This window comes from Bos taurus, chromosome 10 (assembly GCF_002263795.3).
Source record: "Bos taurus isolate L1 Dominette 01449 registration number 42190680 breed Hereford chromosome 10, ARS-UCD2.0, whole genome shotgun sequence".
NCBI lineage: Eukaryota > Metazoa > Chordata > Mammalia > Artiodactyla > Bovidae > Bos > Bos taurus.
In genome coordinates, this window is record NC_037337.1 from 100,513,514 (window position 1) to 100,531,695 (window position 18,182).

The 18,182-nt window shown below is 40.2% G+C and overlaps 1 protein-coding gene across 1 annotated transcript in view; it reads left to right on the forward strand.

Annotated features, from left to right (window-relative positions):
• Nucleotides 1–1,969: 1,969 nt before the first annotated feature.
• The window catches only part of TTC8 (tetratricopeptide repeat domain 8), a 46,761-nt gene continuing 30,548 nt past the window's right edge, over nucleotides 1,970–18,182 (forward strand). Inside the window, exons 1-7 of the mRNA XM_059890965.1 lie at nucleotides 1,970–2,101; nucleotides 6,426–6,546; nucleotides 7,854–7,917; nucleotides 8,038–8,197; nucleotides 8,416–8,505; nucleotides 10,977–11,021; nucleotides 16,049–16,134. Coding sequence (XP_059746948.1) covers nucleotides 6,462–6,546; nucleotides 7,854–7,917; nucleotides 8,038–8,197; nucleotides 8,416–8,505; nucleotides 10,977–11,021; nucleotides 16,049–16,134 — 530 coding nt within the window. The 5' untranslated portion in view covers nucleotides 1,970–2,101; nucleotides 6,426–6,461. The remainder of the gene's footprint in view (nucleotides 2,102–6,425; nucleotides 6,547–7,853; nucleotides 7,918–8,037; nucleotides 8,198–8,415; nucleotides 8,506–10,976; nucleotides 11,022–16,048; nucleotides 16,135–18,182) is intronic.

The following is an 18,182-nucleotide window of genomic DNA, read 5'->3' on the forward strand; positions in this document are numbered from 1 at the left end:
GACATTTGTCATTGACTATTCATTATAGTTTCTGTATTGATAGATGTGCAAAACTATTTTTTTGCATAATATATGTACAAGTCATAAGAGGTACCTAAAGTATAATAAGCAGAGTAAGTAATGTGCCTTTTGTTTTCAGTAATTTTGCAAGATTTTGATTAAAATTAAGATTAAATTAAAACATCAACCGTTTGCATTGTTGGTCTGGTTTTAAAACTTTACGTGGGATTTGAAAGTTTCAAAACCAGCACAAGGACTTGGTGAAGGACCTGCATTTGGTATGTCCTGTCCTGTTCCTGTTGACTTAATTGGACCGTGATCTAAAAGAATCAGAAGGGAGCAGGGCTGACTGGATTCTTTTGAGCTCACTATTCAGACTTTGCGCCTTTGCGCTCTCTCAGGTTTTAACCAGTTCAAAGTGAATGAGGCTTTACAATAACAACTCAACATTTTGTGCCTGAGTTTTCATTCTCATAGAGTAGGCAGAGTGTCAGTTGTTACTGATTGTCGTGATGTCTAAGTGAGGTTAGACAGACCGTTCTTTTGGTGGCTTTATCCTAAGAATAACTTAGGAGAATTGTTTGTCACCAGCCTTAGGCCTTACACGGCTTTGCGTTCTGTATGAAGAGGAACAGAACAATTTAAACATGTTTTACTCAGTCAGTAGAGTTTTAACCTTTTCATTTGTCTATTTTTATCACTAAAATTGGGTTAACCTCCCAGAATGCAGTACAAGTAAGTCAATATTTTCCTGATGTTAGCAGGCAGATATTTGCCTCTAGAGTAATGTCCTGTAGACTAACTCAGTAGGTGAATGAGTTGGGATTATGTTTCACAGATAAAAAGGGAAATAATTGATGTGATAATTACTCATTTATCAAGGAGAATCTCTGTTTTTCTATGAAAAAACTCCTAAGCATCTGTTATTTTATCAATTTCACAGTACTTCCAATTTATCATCAGTATTCAAATTTATTTGCATAAACCACACAACCCTATCATTTATTAACGAGTTAAGTGTATCTGATAAAAACAATTTGCAATTTTATTTAGATTCTAGTGGTAGTGTAGGATTACCAATTTGCTTTGTTATGCATTTTATTTCACCAGTTAGTTTTGAACTTAAAAATTTAAACAGGCAGAGGAATTCAGAGTTGTAAAACGTACGTGGCTTTCCTCCAAAATAAGATGTTTTCATTAAAATTGCATGAATTGTTCCTATTGCCCAGAGCAGTTCCTTGAATACAATCTGATGTTTAATCAAGCAGTGATATATATGATTTTCAAGGGCATTTTTTGTCAGGATAGAAGTAAAGTTAGGAATATTAATATTCTCAAATACTGATAAAATTTAAAATTAATTGTTTAAGATTTTATTGCAGATATTTAAATATCAAGAATTCACATGATTATTTCTACTTAAGAATGAGATTTAGGAAAATGAAACAAATATAAATCTATTTACTTTTTGGAAAAAATGAATTCTTATGGAATAAAAATTTAAAAAATAAATCTTCCTATTTGGCTTCTGAAGCATATATTCATTTGGTGAGGGGGGAATAGTGGATTTACTTTCCTATCCTTATATAAAAAAAGCTGCCCTTAATATTTGAGAGTTTAGTAGGAGGATGGAGGTCAAGAAGCCTGATGGATTGGACTCTGAGGTGACAGTATGCGTATGAAAATGGTTTTACAAAATATGTGTATTGATAATTAATATCCAACTGTCTCAATGATACTACACTAATAAAAACTTGACTTTTAGAAAGTTAATTTAACTCGGGTTCCAAATCATATGTTATGCCCCCTACACACGAGCCTTTGGGTTGTGAACCTGCAGACGTGCCATCGGGCGCATGTGTGTTCAGTTGCGTCAGTGTGAGTGACGCTGCGTGAGCGTGACGCTGCGTGAGCGTGACGCTGCGTGAGCGTGAGTGACGTCAGCATAGGTGATGCTGCGCCGCCGCAGCTCCCGCCCTGACGAGCCTTTCAGCTCCGCCCTCTTCCGCTTCGTCTACCTCCTCCGGGTGGTAACTCCACTTGCCTGTTGACTCGCTGCCGGCCCTTGAGTGCCAGCTGCTGTACTACTGTCCTTTTCAAGGTCCTGTACTGTAAGATTAAAGCTGCTTTGTTTTTTTACGTGTTATTTGTGTGAACAGCATCATAAAGCTACGTAACAGCACAGTACTTTATAGCCGGTTGTGTTCGCTGGGTACCTAGGCTAACTTGTGGGACGTAGGAACAGATTGGACCTCTGTGCTCTTGGGACTAAACTCCTTCGTACGTAGGGGACTCCCTGTCCTCCTGAAATTTTACTAGCCCCTCCTCAGGGGGGAAGTCCGCACCCCTCTCCGCGCACACAGGGTCCCGCGTTTGCCCTTGACTCTCCCTCCAGCTTCTTGCCAAGCAGCTTCTCCTCAGCTGAGCCCGGCCCTTTACTTTGTCCAGATCAGCTCCAAAGTGGGGCTTCCTCCTCTTCCTCACCTGTGTCGCCTGGCACTCGCTCTCGTGTCTTGGCCTGGGTGCCGAACTCTTCACCTTTCCCCCCACCCCAAAGCATCCGGTCCCATCACTTCATGGCAAATAGATGGGGAAACAGTGGCAGACTTCATTTTTTGGACTCCAAAATCACTGCAGATGGTGACTACAGCCATGACATTAAAAGACGCTTGCTCCTTGAAAGAAAAGTTATGACCAACCTAGACACCATATTAAAAACCAGAGACATTACTTTGCTAACAAAGGTCCGTCTAGTCAATGCTATGGTTTTTCCAATAGTCATGTATGGATGTGAGAGTTGGACTATAAAGAAAGCTGAGTGCAGAAGAATTGATGCTTTTGAACTGTGGTGTTGGAGAAGACTCTTGAGAATCCCTTGGACTGCAAGGAGATCAAACCAGTCCATCCTAAAGGAAATCAAGCCTGGGTGTTCATTGGAAGGACTGATACTGAAGCTGAAGCGCCAATACTTGGGCCACCTGATGCGAAGAACAGACTCATTTGAAAAGACCCTGATGCTGGGAAAGACTGAAGGCGGGAGGAGAAGGGGACAACAGAGGATGAGATGGTTGGATGGCATCACCAACTCAATGGACATGAGTTTGAGTAAACTCCGGGAATTGGTGATGGACAGGGAGGCTTGTTGTGCTGCACTCCATGAGGTTGCAAAGAGTTGGACGTGACTGAACGACTGAACTGAACTGACAAGGCATTTGGGTGCCTTTCTCTGCCATGTTCCAGATTTTTGTTTTTATACCCTGCCTGTAACACTGATATCAATAACCTCAGATATGCAGATGATACCACCCTTATAGTAGAAAGTGAAGAGGAACTAAAAAGCCTCTTGATGAAAGTAAAAGAGAGTGAAAAAGTGGGCTTAAAGCTCAACATTTAGAAAACTAAGATCATGGCATCTGGTCCCATCACTTCCTGGGAAATAGATGTGGAAATAGTGGCAGACTTTATTTTTGGGGGGGCTCCAAAGTCACTGCAGATGGTGATTGCAGCCATGAAATTAAAAGATGCTTACTCCTTGGAAGGAAAGTTATGACCAACCTAGATAGCATATTCAAAAGCAGAGACATTACTTTGCCCACAAAGGTCCGTCTAGTCAAGGCTATGGTTTTTCCAGTGGTCATGTACGGATGTGAGAGATGGACTATAAAGAAAGCTGAGTGCAGAAGAATTGATGCTTTTGAACTGTGGTGTTGGAGAAGACTCTTGAGAGTCCCTTGGACTGCAAGGAGATCCAACCAGTCCACCCTGAAGGACATCAGCCCTGGGTGTTCATTGGAAGGACTCATGATGAAGCTGAAACTCCAGTACTTTGGCCACCTGATGTGAAGAGTTGACTCACTGGAAAAGACCTTGATGCTGGGAGGGATTGGGGGCAGGAGGAGAAGGGGATGACAGAGGATGAGATGGCTGGATGGCATCACCGACTTGATGGACATGAGTTTGGGTAAACTCCCGGAGTTGGTGATGGACAGGGAGGCCTGGCGTGCTGTGATTCATGGGGTCGCAAAGAGTCGGACACAACTGAGTGACTGAACTGAACTGAACTGTAACACTGAAATTCTTAGAAGCTAGAACCTGGGCTGTGGCCTACCCAGCTCAGTTCTTAGGACCTTGGGTGCAGTGTGTGCCCCCTGGGAATGTGAGAAGGAACCAGTGAGGCCCGTGTCTTGCTTTCCTGTGTGAAGAGAAAGTGCCGCAGTCCTTCCCGTCCGCCAGAGGGTGCTGAGCGAAGAATACCCTTTTGAAAAAAAGCCTTCCGATACTTGGAGAGCAGCATAAACTGTGAGGACTTAAAGATAAATCAGGATTACTTTCTTTCATCCTCAAAGTTAAACCATAAGTCCAAGCCATCAACAACTTCTGTGACCCCTGCGGACAGCTGTATAGATCTGGCAACTTTCCTCATCTTTTTTGTGTGTGAAAATCTCAGGTTTCTACCCTTTGGTGGCTCTCACAGTTAGATGCAGTTCCAACTGAAACTGACTTTTTCTAACAAACAAATCAGTTCTTTGGGCCCATGTTTTGCCCATTTAATTGTGCTGAATTTATGCATAACATTTGAAATATTTTATTCTAAGTTATCTGATAAGAATCCAGTAAACCTCAGCCAGAAAAGTACGAGCCCCAAATCCCACAATCTAGTTACATGTAATTTCACTCAAGGAGCCTAAATATGTTGTGAAGTCAGCCTTCTTTGTTCCCATTAAAATGAAAGCCTGAGGAGTTTCTTTTATTCTTTAAAAATTGAAAAAAAAAAAAAAAAATTCCAGTTCCTTCAGCCCACAAGAGCAGCTCTGCTTTCTAATTCTTGTAAAACTATTTTCCATGTCGCACATTCGTCACATGTCATGCGCTCCTTGGCCCTGTTGTTTAATCCAGTAGGTGATACCTTCAGGGAAATTAGGATCCATGTTTGAAGGTGCTTGTGTTTCCTTCTCGGAACCTGTAGCACAATGCTATGTAATGAGGCGCTCCATCAGTACACGCTGATGACTGAGCACATCTCGAGGTCTTGATAAGGGCCCTTTGGACATCTCATTGCCTCTGTCTGTTCCTCTCTCTGTCCCTTTGTCCGCCTGCAGCATGCTTCACAGCCCGGTTCCTAGGGTGATGAGGAGTAACCCCTCTCCTTGCTGCTACCTCCTCTCCACTTTATTTTTTCTTTTTTTTAATTTTTCCTTTCCACTTGAGAGTCTGTCCTGTACTGCTGCTTCAAGGGTGCCCTTCTCCCCACAGCTTCCACAGGGTACCAAGCTTTACTGCTCTCTGCTTCTATTGAGGCAGAAAGGCAAACTTTTCTGCTGAAGCAGTTTTAAGTGTTTAATAAATGTTTGGGCTTCCCTGGTGGCTCAGACGGTAAAGAATCTGCTCTCAATGCAGGAGACCCGGGTTCAATCCCTGGGTCAGGAAGATCCCTGGAGGAGGGCATGGCAACCCACTCCAGTACTCTTGCCTGGAGAATCCCATGGACAGAGGAGCCTGGTGGGCTACAGTCTATGGGGGTCCCAAAGAGTCATGATTGAGTGACTTTCACTTTCACTTTTCTATTGAGGCAGAAAGATAAACTTTTGTGTTCAGGCAGTTTTAAATGTTTAGTAAGGTATTCAGTTGTGCACAGCTTTACGTCTGATTTCTCAAGGTAAAGCAAAGCTGGTAAGATATTTTCTAAACTCCTTAATTATCTTTTCAATTTTTTTTTCTTCCACTCTCTAGCAGGGTTTCTACTGACTAGATCACAAAACAACTGAGATTGTGTTGATTAGTTACTAAAAAGTGGCAAAAATTGATCTTAGTTCAAGTCAACAGTTTTGAAACACCTATTATATACAAAAACCATAGGTGTTACGGAAAATTCAAAGTGAACAAGGTAAAAAAGCTTGTGTTCTGGGGAAAGGGAGGGCAAACAGATGCCCAGGGAATTAGAGTGTTTGTCAAATACGGTACATACATAATAATATAAGTATCAAGAGACTGCTTTATGAGAAAGGTAAGAGGGAAGTAGGTTTAGAGTTCAACCATCAGGAAAGTTTTCGTGAAGGGTGTAGCTCTGGAGGGGGAAGACAGGACCCTGTGGTTGTAGCTTTATTCATTTGTTCTGAAGTTACTATTCTAGTAAAGCTTTCTATAAAGCTCTTCTTTCACTTCTAAAAAGGCGTGTTAGAAGAGCGCCAGGCAGTCGCCTCCCTGCCGTGTATTAGGTAGTTGATACATACAGGTTGTTTCTTGGTGAATAATGACCCTGTCTTCTTGTGTTAGCCTCTCGACATCGCCCTTTAAATCAGTATTATGCACTGTGTGGTAAATATGCTTGGTAAAATTAGACAATGATGAAGGGTGGTTAGCTTCCCAGGCTTTGCACTACTTCCAGTGCGAGTTAAGATATGCTCTGTCTTATCCATGCTTATTAGGCAGCCTGGATTTTGAAAGCACGAGCACTGACTGAAATGGTGTACGTGGATGAAATCGACGTAGATGAGGAAGGAATCGCAGAAATGATACTGGATGAGAATGCTATTGCTCAAGTTCCCCGTAAGTATTGATTTTTCAGTTAAGTAAATGAAATGCCATTAGGAGGCGCAGAATGCTCTGTATATGCTTTTGTTTTTGGTAATAAAAATAAGACATTATATACATGAAGTGTGTATATGTGAAAAAATACTACCTCAAGTAAATGGCCTCTATTCTGCCTAAACAGTACAAAAGCACAATTCAATTGTATTATCTCAAAGTATGAGACTGATGTTTAACTATTTTTCAATAGAAATTATACGTTTTAAAAATGTTTTATAAAAATGCATTCAGTCTGATCTAATATAATGAAAGATTGTTTATCCAAGAGTCTGTAAACACAGGAAAGCATCCAAACAACAGCAGTGTTCTAAAAGGATTTTTAAACATTGACCATATGAAAGCATCACTTCCTTGTAGTAACTGAAGATGCTTTGCTGTGATGCATGATGTGAGGTGGTGGAGTGATTGATTGGCTTGGCAGAGAATGCCCATCACGACTGTCACAGTGGCCTAGTCCCAGCCCGCAGGTGTGCTGCTGTGAATGGCATTGGGTGATTACCATGACATCTGGGGGTCTTGCTAGGAATTTCTTAGTTGTGACAGTGGTCAGTCATTTATACATGTTTGGAAGGTAATAGCTGTTTTAAAGTGTCTCTTTTCCCTATCATTTGGTCTTTTGGAGTTAAAATATCTAAATTCTAGATATTGGGGGTAAATGATCTTTTCCTGGGAGAAGAAGTTTGCATGAAAAATAAACAATGAGTATGCTGCTGCTAAGTCGCTTCAGTCGTGTCCGGCTCCATGTGACCCTGTGGACTTCAGCCTGCTAGACTTCTCTGTCCATGGGCTTCTCCAGGCAAGAATATTGGAGTAGGTTGCTGTTTCCTTCTCCAGGGGATCTTCCCAACCCAGGGATTGAAGCAGGGTCTCTTATGTCTTACCTTCTTTGGCAGGCAGGATCTTTACCATGAGCACCACCTGGGAGTATAGAACTCTCTTTTTAATGCGTCAGAGCTTTGGACCCCGTCTTATCTTGAGTGTGAATGCTGGCTCTGCTAACAGGTTGACCTGTTTACCTAAGTCTCTAAGCCTTTGCTAAATGGGTTAGTACTATGTACCCTACAGAATTAGTGTGAAGATTAAATGTGATAACAAAAGTAACATAGGTACTCAGTAAATATGAGCCAAACACATCTTACTAGGTTCAGTTCTTGTTGTTAAGGTCTTTTCCGTCAGGCCAGCGCACTCGTGAAAATTGCATTAGCGGACAGTTTTTACCGATTTATAAATAATACGTGAATTGAACTTGCCGTCTGATCTCCTAGGCCCTGGAACGTCTCTGAAACTCCCCGGGACTAATCAGACAGGAGGGCCGAGCCCGGCTGTCAGGTACGGCAGTGCACTCCTGTTTCATCCACCCCCGCCGCCACCGCCAAATACCGGCCAGACTGTGTGAGAGCCTTCCTCTCTAGATCTTCGTCGGACACTAACGATTTACAATCTTCGCAGGCCAGTCACTCAAGCTGGAAGACCCATTACAGGTTTCCTGAGGCCCAGCACGCAAAGCGGAAGGCCAGGCACTATAGAGCAGGCCATCAAAACGCCGAGGACCGCCTACACCGCCCGCCCCATCGCCAGCTCGTCCGGGAGGTTTGTCAGGCTGGGAACGGTAAGTTCCGGCAGCTGCACCGTAGCCTTGGATGACCAAAGTAATTTATGTAATGTTGCATCATTTTCCACTCTTTTTATAGTAGGGAATTATATGGAAGATTTTTGAAGGTGATTCTTTTTTACCTGTGTTGGATTTATAATTTTATGAATGTTAAATTCAATTTTTGTTTCAAGAGAAAGTTTCAGTTTTTCTTGTTCTGTCATTTCTCCCCACAGGCTTCCATGCTTACAAGTCCTGATGGACCTTTCATAAATTTATCTAGACTGAATTTAGCAAAATATGCCCAGAAACCTAAATTGGCAAAGGTATGTACTTAAAGTTATTTTATGTTATGAAGTGATGTTCAAAGTGAAAGTTAAAGTCGCTTCACTCAGTCGTGTCCGACTCTTTGCAACCCCATGGACTATACAGTCCATAATTCTCCAGGCCAGAATACTGGAGTGGGTAACCTTTCCCTTCTCCAAGGGATCTTCCCAACCCAGAGATTGAAACCAGGTCTCCTGCATTGCAGGTGGATTCTTTACCAGTTGAGCCACAAGGGCACCCCAAGAATACTGGAGTGGGTATAGCCTATCCCTTCTCCAGCTGATCTTCCTGGCCCAGGAATAGAACCAGGGTCTCCTGCATTGCAGGTGGATTCTTTACCAACTGAACTATGAGGGACTTATCATAATAGCATTGCAGGAAATGGATAAAAATTTGTGAAGAAAAAAGACTTTGCCTTGATTGAAATGGAAATGTTTAATTAATATCTGAACTTTCTTTTAGTATTAAGGAAAGTCAATCAGAAATAAAGCATATATACTATCATAATAGGAAGTTCATTTTCTCCTAATAAAGAATAGCAATTCGTAACAAAGCAGATACACAGCACCATCTTTGGGTAATGACGTTTAGGGTGTCATCTGTATGTGTGTGTATTTTTCTTTTTTAGCTTGGACTATTCTCAGAAAAATAATTTTCTATCCTTGTAGGATTTTAGAACTGTCAAAAAGAAGATAGAAAAATGTTCTCTTTCTAATTAGTAATTAATCTGACATCTCAATAAAGATTACTTAAGCCAGACAATGGCAAGCCAACTAACTATTAAATTCTTTTCTAAATTAAAGACAAAGAGTAATAGAAAGAAAGGGGAGGGGGAGGAATATAAAGAAGGATGTTCCTGACCTTTCCAGTAGAAAAGAATTTGAAGGTGAGCATAGAATAATTCAGAGCCAGGAGCAGTTAGTTTCCAGAAACTGGTATAAGCCTAGCTCAGGTTTTTAGCTGTAATTCTGTGAATTCTGTGCATGAGTGCTGAGCTTGTTCCTATTATTAGTTCTACTGGCGTTTAACATTTACTAAATGTTAAACATTCTAGGGACTTTCCTTGTGGCTGGTAAAGAATCCGCCTGCAAGGCAGGAGACCTGGGTTTGATCCCTGGGTTGGGAAGATCCCCTGGAGAAGGGAAAGGCTACCCACTCCAGTGTTCTGGCCTGGAGAATTCCATAGACTGAGTAGTCCATGGGCTCACAAAGAGTTGGACACGACTGAGCGACTTTCACACACAAACATTCTAGGGAAGGCGAAAAAGAACTCTAGCCATACAGACTTGAAACTTAAGTCAGAAAAAAGAATGCTAGCTGGTAAACAGGAAATCAGATGGTAACAATGCCAATGATATTTTTCTTCATTTCTTATTTGATAGTGGTCTAGTCAACTTGATTTAGTAGTCATAAAGTTTTACTTATTTCTTTTACCTTTATGAGGAATATCTGATTGCTTATCTTTTCAGGCCATTTATTAGAGGTGGCTCATTGGCTACTTGATACCATTGCTGTTTTCTAACCAGGGATTGTAGTCAATGGAGGCATTTCCCTCAATTAAATTAGGATGCTTCCAGGACAGACCTGGTTTATGTTATGAAATTCAAACTGAACTAGATTTTGCACTTATTTAATGTGTTGTGGAAATAATGCCAAGTTTCTCTGTCTTTGGTCTCCAACTTGCCTTGACTTAACTTATCAGGACGCAAGCTGTACTCATAACCTTTTAAAAAATAATTGAACAAATGGAGAATTAGGAATAGATTTTTTAAAGAGGGCTTTATCTTGATTTATTTATTCTTTTTTTGGTTGCTTTCAAGTGATCTCTCTTAATAACCTTGATATTTTCCGGGGGTAGAAGTGTACGCTTTGCAAGTGTAAAATAATGGTATTTATGGATAAATATAGTACCACCAAGAGGCAGTCCGGTAGATGCTTATTTATCCAGATGAGTTGGGGGCAGTATTAGGATAATGGTTCTCAGCCTTGCTGCACATAGAGACATCTGCATATCAGGAAAAACATCTTACTTTGCAGTTAAACTCTGCTTTGTTTCAGAAAGAGCTTCCAGATTTTCCCATGTCTGAGGTGTCATTATTAATATCACAATGACTGTATAATACATGCAGTTTTATGACACTCCTAAGGTTGGTCTTTTCATTTGTCTGTTTCTGATAAAATAGCATGTGTAATATGAAAAAAACTGGTGAGCTGTCCAGTTCGTATTCTTGAACTTTCCAGTTCCTATTTTTAAAAACAGGCATCAGTTGTAAGTAGCCTTGTTTTAAAATGAGTGATTGTAACAAATGTATGGATCTACCCTTTACTTATAAATTCCAGGCACTTTAGAGGACTTTGTTATTTTGGTTCAATCCAGCTGCTATCAAAATAGCCTTTGGGTTTTGCTATAACAATAGAGCACCTTCATTAAAATAAAATGTAATGTATTTTTTTTATTCTTTCTTCACAGGCTCTGTTTGAATATATCTTTCATCATGAAAATGATGTTAAGACTGTAAGTTTTGAATTTGCACTATTTTTTAATGTAATTTTTCTGATTTGGGGGATTTAGATTTGGAAATGTCCTATTTATTACCGTATAAACAGCTGGAATTATTAAAGATTGGAGAATTACTCATACTTTCAAATCCGTTGTTCGTTTCAGCAGGAAAGTTTGTATAACTATAGAAGTAGTAAGACTTATGCCTGATCGGTGGAGCAATCGATCTCCATTAAAGGGCAAGGTATGGGTAATCGAGAACGCTGCATAATATGTTTTCGTTAAAGTTTATTTTTACCCTAATAGCATGGTGGGTCCCTTTTCCTCTTTGGTGTGAATAGTGATTATAGTTTCCTGACACCTGTATTGGACGTCCTGGCGGCGTAGTGGTAAAGAATCTGCCTATTGATGCTGTGTTTCTGGGTTTTTTTGGTAATGTTCCCATCTCTCCTGTTTAACACTTTGTGATAGAAAATTTCAAACATGTGCAGGTAGAATGTATAATGCGAGTGTAATGAACTCGCATCAATCATCACCCAAATTCAACAGTAATCAATAATCAGTCATCTTGGTAGCCTTTGAACAGAGAATTTCAAGGTTATGTGCATATGACTTCTCCATTTGTGGTAATTTTTACATGCTAATATGCAAACGAGTAGTAACTGCACAGATTTTGTGAGATCAAATGTAGTTAATTCTATACTGTCTAATGATAGTGTTTTTTGTCATTCTTTATTCACAGAAAAAGCTTTATACCTATGTATTTAGTATGCAGGGAGACAAAAGCGTTTTTCTCAGTTGTGTTTTCTATGTGTCAACCATTATGCTATATAAAAATACGTTTTTTCCTGCCTCTTCTAAGCCATGTAATCTAGCTGAGGAAATAAAATTGACACAATGAAACAGTTAGAAAGGTAATTGTGAGGTTCTGATATTATTACCAGATATCAAGGGGAAAAATCAGGGGATGATATTAGTAAAAATCCAGTAAGATTTTTTTGGAAAGGGAGGGAGAAAATGTAAAAGAAGGGTAAAAACATGAAGAGGATATGGAATGAGAAATAAATAAGCCATATCCTAAATAGTGGGAGCATTTTGAGGCATTGTCAGAAAGAAGTGACAGAATGTGATGCTGGATTTGGTGTGGAAGATGCTGTGAGAGCGATTGTTTTACTAACAGACATGGGATTGTTAGGGAAGGAGGTTAGATTGTAAAGAAGCTGAAAGGCATTTTCAGTTTGAAATTGTGAAAGCCGATCCAAGTGGAGATGCCACTGCATGTATCAGAAGCTGTGCCCCTAAAATGTAGGTGAGAGCCCGGGCCAGATATACTGAGTGTGGTGGTTATCTGTAAGGGAGTGATGGTGGATGTGGTCACATAGAGAAAAGAGAAACTAAGGCTGGAATGACTGAGAAACTGGGCACGTTGCTGTAAATAAAAGTAAGTACAGTTCATGCCATTTTCACTCAGTATAAAGCTGGTCAGAGCATTATAGAGTGATATATGAAATCACATAGTTACATTGTCAGTAAAAAGAAACATTCACATACCATCCCCTTTTATAAATGAGTAAATGTTTGTAATTACTAGATCATAAGTTTCTTGACTTGTTGAAGATTGATTCATTTATTGCAGAGATGTTTATTTTTTCTTCCTGCACATTCTCAGCCGCCACAGTGTGCCAGGCACTGTTCCAGGCCCTGAGACCACAGGGTGAAGCGAACAGACAAAATCTCTGCTCTTTTGGAAATTACGTTCCGGTTGGGCAAGGAACGGAGACAGTTAGCAAATTTTAAAAATATATAAAATGTCATGGGATAAGTAATATAAAAATAAAGCAGGGAAACCAGGGAAGGGAATAGATGATGACATTGAGGATGATATTATTTTAGATGAGGTAGAAGGCGGCTGCTTTCCTGGTGGGTCAGATGGTAAAGCATCTGCCTGCAATGTGGGAGACCTGGGTTCGATCCCTGGGTTGGGAAGACCCCCCTGAAGAAGGAAATGGCAACCCACTCCAGTATTATTGCCTGGAAAATCCCAGAGACAGAGGAGCCTGCTGCGCTACAGTCCACGGGGTCGCAAAGAGTTGGACACAACTGAGTGACTTCACTTTCACTTAGAAGGCGGTTGATAAAGTTCACTTTGAAAAGATGTTTAAACAGAGGCCTAAAGGAAGGAAGACGAACCACGTGGTTCGGTGGAAGAAGAGCACGTTAAGTCAGAAAGACTGACCGCAGAGGCCCTGGGTATCAGCATTCTTGGGTCGTTTAAGGAACGTTGAGGAGGCCAGTGTGGCTGGAGTGAAGTCTGAGAGGGGAGAAGTTGTAGGCGGTGGGTTCAGAAAACTGATAGATCATATGCCAGTTATGGGTCATGATGATGATATCCTCATGAATAGCTTCATCTTGAAGATGTTCTACATCTTGACATTTACATAATAGTGAGAAAAGGAGGTACATTGAAAAAAACGATTTGTTTTATGGAAAAATGTCTTTTTGCTTTTGGGTTCTTAATAAGTCTTTCCCTTCCTCTCCCTTTTTGGGGCAGTGTTGGCAATATTGACAGAACTGAAGTGGCATGTGGATTGGGGATTCTGAGATCTTTATCTCCATAAGCTGTTGAATTTCATCATGCTGACGTTGTCACAGCTCTCACAGTAGTGAATGGAAGACTGTTTGTTTAAACTTCGGTGGTTGGGGGCACTGTGTCCAGCTATCACTAGGAGCGTCTCTGGGACACCTAGTTGGACGTATTCACAGGTGTTTTGTTGTCTGGATCTGCCAAGGCTCCCTGTTCATAGGGACTTTTATGAACTTATTTATAACCTTGCAGGTCTTTATTAAAAACCAGATATTGGATTGATTAGTTTATTCAAAGATCCTAAGATATAAGTATCTAGTCATTTATTTTAAAAAGCTGGCAAAGACTTTAAAAAAATACAGCTCTTCGGTCACCTCTTTAAAATTTAAAAATGTTAACAGCCTTTAATTGTGCATCTTATTACGATGGCAGTTGTGTTTGATTCCTAAGCTATTTTCAGCATAAATCAGAAGTAAAGAATGAAATTAATTCCTGAGGGACTCAACAACACGGCACCATTCGCGAACAGCAAAGCCGCTTAAGAAGCGGGCGCCTGTTCCCAGGGGATGCAGGGTCCATTTCGAATCATAATGGTGGTTTTGCCTAGTGCAGCCTCAGTCATCGAATGAAGAGTGATCATTAACATGTAATTTTTGCCATTTTTATTCTATATCTGTAATTCATATTAATTTCCTTGATTGGCTTAGACAAATATGTGGGCATGTGAGTCATATACGGGAACCATATCTGAAAGCAAAATCAACAGCCTGTAGTCAGCACTAAATCTAATCTTGGAAAAATTAGAATATGTAAAAAAAATTCAGAATGACATATTTTTATGAAAAATAGAATGTTATATTAAGTCTGAAAGTGAATCTGATCTGTTTGCTTTAACAGGTCTAAAAGATTAAGTTAAAAGGAATATGACTCAGATATTTACAATGTACTCCTGAACTGAGCTGATTGAAATATGGTTTTCTGGTATTTCTAGAGATAATTGAAATGATGCCTTTTTTCCCCCTCATTTTTCACTTCCACTTTTATCTCTGGATTCTTTTTAATTTCCATAGCTTTCAAGTAGAGATGTTGATTTTTCAAGTCCATTAGAACCTCAGCATGTGACACCATTCCTTTATAAATAGTTTGCATATTTAGAAGTCTCCCCTGGAGTGAGGGAAGATGGGAAACACAAGGAAAGTTATTAATTTTGCAGCAGGAGCTTCAAGGAACTCTTTTGGCGTTCATTTCAGATAAGAGTTAATATGAAGAAATGAACAATGATATGGGATACATTCTGAGATTATGGGCGTCCCTGGTGGCTCAGACGGTAAAGAATCTGCCTGCAATGCGGGAAACCTGGGTTTGATCCCTGGGTTGGGAAGATCCCCTGGAGAAGGGAACAGCTACGCACTCCAGTATTCTGGCCTGGAGAATTCCATGGACAGAGGAGCCTGGCGGGCTACAGTCCATGGGGTCACAAAGAGTCGGATATGACTGAGGGACTTTCATTTCACTTCTGAGATTATAGAACTGAAAATCTAAGAGTTACTGTAACTGAGCTATTGGATATTGTGATAATGTTAACACTGACTAAAGCATAAAAGGTTTTCAGCCTTAATAGAAAGGATAGTAAGTATTATAAAAAATCAGAATTCTTTTAAAACTAATAACCAAATCTTTACATGAGTTTCAGATTCCTGTGAACTTTACATTTGTATAAAGATTGATTTGCTTCCTCTCTGTCCAAATGGTTTCTGCTTTTTGAGTATAGAATCCTAATTGTTAATTAGGTATTTTTGTCTAATCTTGAATAATCACTAGAAGGAACAAACTAGAAGACAGAGGGAAAGGGATAAGCACACATAAAATATGAAAGCAGTTAGCTCTTTTTCAGTCCATCGCAAGCAAAGCCTGACCTTTAGGATTACTGGAACGTAAGGTGACATCAGAATAACTTAACAGTGGTTGTTAAAGATGGCAGTCACCCAAGCAATCAGTTCTTCTTCATGACCCTGTTTTTAAACCTTTTTCTGCCTCCATACTTGATCTTTCCCTGTTTCTCGACCTCTGTCTTTAAAGTGGGGCCTGAGCTTGGGCCTACTTTACACAGTAAAGGCTGGACTGCCACTAAGTTTGGAAGCATTTTGGTGGGGTAAAAACTTACAAATTTTTAATACCAGTTTTGTACTTTGTATATTAAAGCTGTATTCAGATAGACTGTACATCTGCTTCCCTTTGATCAGTGTTTGCTTCTCATCTGCTGTCAGCCCTCTGGTCTGGAACTGATTATTTAGGGAAAATTGGTGGGGCCATCTGGAGACATGAGCAACTCGAGTTTCTATCTGATTTCTAATGCATGTTTTGATTGATGCTAATTATATGGTTTATTTCATTATTTATTGTTTCTGCTTATTGTCAGAAGAGAAAATCCTAATTGAAGATGAATTGTTTTTCAAAGGCTTTGGATTTGGCTGCCCTTTCCACGGAACATTCGCAGTACAAGGACTGGTGGTGGAAAGTGCAGATTGGAAAATGTTACTACAGGTAAAATTCAGATTCTTTTCAAAGGCTGAGAAACGGCAATGTATTTTAGGGCCTCAAATCCAGTAACTTTTTCTGGGGGATGGATTTCCTCATGAAGAAGAGAGCAAGGTATCGCTGGCTTACTTGAGAGAGCATTTGCTTAGCAATCACGTGATGGCTTCCTGCGAGTGGTAAAGAATCAGCCTGCCAGTGCAGGAGACTCAAGAGACACGTGTTCGATCCCTGGGTTGGGAAGATCCCCTGGAGTAGGAATGGCAACTCATTCCAGTATTCTTGCCTGGAAAATTCCATAGACAGAGGAGCTTGGAGGGCTACAGTCCATGGGGCCACAGAGAGTTGGACATGACTGAGTGACTGACTACACACATACACGATGGCAGTAAGACACCTTTACAATAGTGAAATTTTAGATGTGGGAAGGGGAAGCTTTGAGACCATCACACCCTTCTCAGATGAAGAAGCTGAGGCCAGAGAAACTGATTTGTATCAGGAACCAGTTAGTAACAGACCTGGGATTAGAATCGGGTCTGTTGGTTCTCTGCTCCTCTTGACTCACATCTTTATTTCTTCTTCTGCCTCACATCTGCAAAGTGCTTTACAGTTAAGCGAGAACTGGTCCACACATCACCTTACCTCAGTTAAATCTTACGGCATTTTGGAGGTAGTTGCTATTAGTAGCCCTTTGTCCAGATGAGAAAATGTGAGCCTCAGAAGGATAAAGTGACTTTCCCAACTTCATGGAGCCTGTAAGCGGCAGAACTAGCCTTTGAGCTCAGCTTTCTGATGCCAGTTCTTTTACTGTTTGCACAATCTCCTACTGTTTCCCTAGGATCTGAACATTCTTACACAGTTCACTTAACCTTTAAACACATTTTTAAGCCAATTGAGAGATTAAAAAAGTTATAATGAATATTATGAATATTATACAACAACTGGTAAACAGGATCTGAAATGATTGCTTAATATGGAAATGCACTTGGGGCATTTGAAAAATAGAAACAAATGAATAGTTATATTTTATAAAGATAAATGTATTTTATTATTCAAAAACAAGGTAGACTAGTCACTGTGAACATCATTCTGTAGTTAACTAACTTTAGTTATTGAACACTGAGGAAAAGGAAATATATAAATAGAATAAAAAGGATGCTTATTTTTCTACTGTTGAAATTAAGACTATTTTCCATTTAGATATTTCACATAGAACTCTAAAGTATTTTTTCCTACTGTTAGATTGAGGAAGTATTTTCTGATAAAAGGTAGTTCTGGATCATTATAACATTAAGGTTTTATGAATGTAATTTCTGAGGACAAGCTTGGAATCTTGAGGTTCTAAGCAAAACTCTCAGAAATCTGTAATAATGAAAGAAAAGCATAACTTGATTCCTTGTTTCCTTCATGTAAGATGGTATTTAAATGAATGTATTTTGTTATATCAATTATTATTCTCCTCTGTTTCCTTGGTCGCTTCTCATCTTTGTGTATTGAGCATTCATTCATTTGTCCACTCACTCACAGTAAAATGTTTAATGAGAAGCTCCTTTAAACGGTTGACAACTGAATGGAAGAGAGCGGACAGGAATCATTTGCAAATGTGGGTCCCGTTTTGATAGAAGCAAGTGCAGGGCTCAGGGGGAGCCCAGAGAAAGAGCCCCTTCCTCTCGGTGATGAGGTCAGGGATGGGTACCAGAGGGAGCACCCAGGGCAACTTCACTCTCTCTGCTCCTGACAGTTAAGGCCTCATGGTTCTTCCTGGGCAGTGGCTTTTACAGTTGCTCCCTTACTAGCCATCCCCACTCCAGTGCCCTGTTCCTGGCTTTTCGTGTCATTTGTTTGAATTGCTACGTTAGTTTCTTACCGAGGTTTTCTGCCTCCATTTTCTTGCCTGATCAATCCTTCCTGTGTACTACTGTCAGAGGGACTGTTGCAAATATTCTTTGGTTGATCTCCATTACCTCTAAAGTGAAATCTGTATTTTACATGTGGCATCCATGAGCCTGTCCAAGTCTGTAGCTTTGCCCATGTGTCTCACTTCTCCCATTCTGTCT